Source organism: Malus sylvestris, chromosome 5 (genome assembly GCF_916048215.2).
Source record: "Malus sylvestris chromosome 5, drMalSylv7.2, whole genome shotgun sequence".
Classification (NCBI taxonomy): Eukaryota; Viridiplantae; Streptophyta; class Magnoliopsida; order Rosales; family Rosaceae; genus Malus; species Malus sylvestris.
This window is the reverse complement of record NC_062264.1, coordinates 16,520,309-16,524,892: the sequence shown is the minus strand read 5'-3', so window position 1 is coordinate 16,524,892 and position 4,584 is coordinate 16,520,309. Positions and strand designations below refer to the sequence as shown.

Here is a 4,584-nt window from a genome sequence, read left to right as displayed (position 1 = left end):
ATCGATCACACAATTTATAAGCAACATTCGTGAAATCATACTTTATAAAATCATAACAATACACTATAAATTTTAGAGGAGTCACCTAGACATCCATCGATCTTTCTAAATCAACCACAAAGGTTTGTAAATTTCTGATTCATAAATACATTGAAAACTAAAGGTAGAGCGACATAGTTCGGCCGAGGCCTACACCTCCTAAGCTTCCACATTCTATACCAACTTCAAGGAACCTCTCTAGTATAATAATTAATTAACACCTAAAGCAAGTGTTAATATCTTATTCTTATCATGGTTTATCATCATCCCTGAACGCCATTCAGATTTTTTATTGAAATTTACATCAGCAACACACAGTTACACACTCCGAACAAGCATCAAAGAGTACACACATAAAAGTTCGTATCATAACCAAAATGTCCGACCACAACAGTACAATGATGTTCAGAACCTTGATACGCAAGGAATGGTTCCGTAGAATTCTCTTTTTCTTTATCTTGTCATGCCTGGTACAACAGTTGGAGCTGCAGTAACGCCGCGCCTTCGTCTGTCCATATTGGCTTCCCAACCTTTATTTCCGACAAAACAACGATCGCCCACAATTCCGTCATACGTATAACAAGAAACAAAGTCAGTCAATGGATTATAAACTGAATGTAAGTTATGCAACTAGCCATGCAACATGTTCATATTAAATGCATGGATTTTGTTCTTTAATGATGACATAGCTTGGCAGCTACAAGGGAGGTACTGAAGATGTTTAATAAGGCTCACACATTGACCAAGTCATTGTATTATGATCTGCTGGAATTTGGTGTTATATGTATTTTTTATTCGAGCAACGTACTAATTAGTCTAATCTAAACTACAGGAAGCCGGTTCTGAAACTTGGGTGCAAAGGGAGAAATCACACTGCTGTAGCCCATTTGGTTAACCCAGGTATGCGGTCTGAACAATCACTGATGGCCTCTGAACGCCTTCGGAATTCGGATCATGTTCCAATGGCAGAAAACTGCTAGTCGATGGTGGCACAAACTCTGTATTCACAGCTACGGATATATAGGTAGCACATCAAAACAGATATTTGATGTGAGATTCTTATAAATTATCAAGTTAGCACAATAGTAAATTTACCTATTCCCATATCGAACCCGCGATTCTTGAGCTCTCTATACTCTTGACAAAGTGCACAAGTAGCACAGCAGAAGTGCACTAGGCAATCCACACAGGGTGTTTCTTCCAAGTCATATTGAGCTCTCATCTTCGAGCGGTAGGAGCACGAGTACAAGCATGCATTTGCAGTTGTCGAAAGGAGGATACAATAGCACACTCCTCCTGAAGCACAAGCTGCAACACACAGCGCCAATAAAAATCAAACAGGAGTCTTAATAAGGATCATATCCGAACTTTATGAGTAGACCTAGCTAGCGATTTTTGAGTCTTACGTGTGGAACCTTGGCTCACAATCTCAGCGATCTGACCGAACGTGATGCAAGGGCAAAAGAAAGTGATCATACCTTCAAAAATTGAATTCAAAATTACTAATCAGGAAAAAACAATAAAAGAAAATAAAACCAGATACACACACACACACACACACACACATAGCTGTAATGTTTATATACATTTCACTAACAATTTTCAGGATCGTCACAACAGTGGCAAAGACTAGTGGACCAGTTCCCTCGTGCAGGAACTGCAGGAACAGAATTAGACTGAACAGTGTATATGTAGGGAGGAGCATATGTGGGTACTGAACCTGCAGGACTATTTAGTCCTGGGGCACTTGAGACTGGATTGGGAACATGGGCATGGTGATGGTTGTGATCGGCTGCATATTTCTCATGGTCATGAGTTTCTGTAGGAGTTGGATACATTGTTTTTTGTGGCTAGTTTTTAGATTGCACGTAGATTAGTCTATATATATACATATATATATATATATATATATATATATATATTATAGTAGGCAACCAGCTATACAAATACAACAATTGTCATCATTTGGTGGAAACTTTCATATAGTCCAAAGCCTACATATATATATATATATATATATATTATAGTAGGCAACCAGCTATACAAATACAACAATTGTCATCATTTGGTGGAAACTTTCATATAGTCCAAAACCTACATATTTGGTCTGGTTTAAGCATTTAAGATGTGATCAACTAATGGAGGATATTACTGACTTTCTCATTTGATTTTTTTCATTTTGTTTTTTCGGCTTTCCATATCATCCTACAATGTTTCACGTAGATTAGAAAACGTCTACTTTCTAAACCACCTTTTAAAGAATAATTTTGTAAAAAATTACCAAACCAAAAAATGGAAATGAGGGAGAAGTTTCAAATGCAAGGGTGCTTATGATCAGTTGTGTATATAGATAGGGAGTATTTAATAGGAAAAATGCATAATTACCCTCAAGGCCAGGCCTCCTTTATTCAGGGATATTTTTTAATGTATCCGGACACACATGGTGATACATCATGTGTCTCTATACAATTGGTGAGATTCTTGTGTTAAAATATTAATAACATAAAAAATAAAAAATTTCACTACTTATGTATAATAATATGTAGTATGCCACTTGTATTACGGGTATAAGGAAAAATTTCTCATTTATCCAAGCCTAGGAAGTTGTTTAGAATCTTCGTGGGAAACAAGTGGCTTGGAGACGGAGGACACTGGTCGACTACTTTCTTCCGTTGACTTGTTTTAGTTATGTTTATACTCCATAAATATCATTATATAAGTTAGTTTGAATTCATAGCTGATGTTCCGATATAGGTTGACGTCCGTTATGAACAAGTATGATAAATGACTAGTTTTGGCTTCTCTCATCTTCCTGCTTAGCTAACATGACACGTAGTGAAATAATGTAAAACATTGTCTAGTATCAGAAATTTAGAAAACTTTAAACTAATACAAAGCATTAAAGTTATTTCTCCCTTTGTCGATTGTTTTGGGATAAGAACATCAACTTGCTTCATTGTATCATAACAGATTTGTTCATGTAATTAATATTCATAGCTATATGATTTTGTTAACATTTTTTACGTCGATTAATGAAATATAGAATGGGAATCTGGTCGGAAATTGTATAGTCGTTGTCTTCACTCTTAGGGAAGGACTTGAGTACCTTCTTATAATCCCCTCAATTAATCACTATACAATAGATTAACAATTATATAGCAACTTGTATCTCATCATTGTACAATAGATTAACAATTATATAGCAACTTGTATCTCATCATTATACAATAGATTAACAATTATTAGGTACAATTATCTTAATAATCCTTCAACGTCAAACAGTGTTATATGCAAAACGTGGAGCTTATATTATGATGCACAGTTGATGATTAACTACTGATGAATTAGTTTCTAAACTCAAAAAACAAATTGTCAAATACAATGACATAGTAGCTTCTGGAAACAATGACATAGTATTTAGACAAAAAAAATAACGACTCCACTGGGGATCGAACCCAGAATCTCTGGTTTCGTAGACCAGCGCCTTATCCATTGGGCCATGGAGTCCGTTTTGACTTCAAGGTCCATGATTACTTTATTATATTATTATCAAGTCCGTAGTCATCTAGTAAAACTAATGATAAGGGCTCCAAAACTTTAAATCTTAACCAAAAACCACATTATAATTTTATTTAATGGTTAGGACAAAGCCCAACATTAAATGAGTCCAAGAAAGATTGGCCCAAGCACGAATTTCTAATTTAACCCTTAAAGGCAAACGTTGCTCCGTTGATTTAGTTTGTTTCATTCCAGATGAAGAGAGAAAGCCTTTGTACAATTTCTACGAGATTCTATGGATCTGATATTAATTTTCTCTCAGCTATTTTCTCATTTCATGAACCAGTCACTGATCTTTTTCTCTATTAAATCAACAAGATCCCATATGACTTGATTCCATGATTCTCCCATTCATCAGGTAATTTTCTATATCAAGATCCACCTCTTCCTCCGTCATGGGAAGCGAAGCCCAAGCTTTGGGTATGCATTTATTAAACCCAGTCACTGATGACATTTATTATATAATGTCGACGACGACAGTGACGCCACCCTTTCAATCCATGAGAGCAACTCCACCCATGGAGCTCTCCCCTCTGGCAATCCACTATTCAATCCACCCTATTGAAGAGTAACTGCCTTAAATGAATAGTAACTACCATTAATGAACAGTAATTGCCATTTACATCTCCACCCTTGGAACCCTTTCCCTGGCAATAAGCAATTAAAATAATAGTTTTTTTGTTTGTTTAAATAATAAAAAATTGCAAAAGCTCTCTCTCTCTCTCTCTCTCTCTCTTTGACACAAAAAAAATAAAAAATTGCAAAGCCCTCGGGCCACAGGCCCGTCAACTCCCCACCCCCCCTTCGCTCGGGCTCCCACCGTCGCTCGGCCTCCACACGGCTGGACCTCTCTCCATCGGGCCTCCGACCCCTTCTTCTCCATTGTCCCCTAAGCAACCCACATGGGTGGAGTTGCTCTGATGGAGTCAAGGCCAAGGAGAAGTTCGAGATGTCCGGGACAGTCCCCGACCTGCCATTAGAGGTACC

General features: G+C 37.0%; 1 protein-coding gene and 1 non-coding gene across 2 annotated transcripts; both read right to left on the bottom strand.

The window, feature by feature from the left end:
* Positions 1-305: 305 nt before the first annotated feature.
* On the bottom strand, positions 306-1,877 carry LOC126624179 (protein PLANT CADMIUM RESISTANCE 2-like). The gene is made up of 4 exons (XM_050293219.1): positions 1,637-1,877; positions 1,446-1,517; positions 1,135-1,347; positions 306-569 (listed from the first exon to the last, which is right to left on the bottom strand). Exons 1-4 carry the CDS (start codon positions 1,875-1,877, stop codon positions 493-495), a joined length of 603 nt encoding a protein of 200 aa, XP_050149176.1. The 3' UTR covers positions 306-492.
* A 1,596-nt stretch (positions 1,878-3,473) lies between these two features.
* On the bottom strand, positions 3,474-3,546 carry TRNAR-ACG (transfer RNA arginine (anticodon ACG)). The gene has a single exon. It is a non-coding gene; the product is annotated as a tRNA-Arg (tRNA).
* Between the last annotated feature and the right edge of the window lie 1,038 nt (positions 3,547-4,584).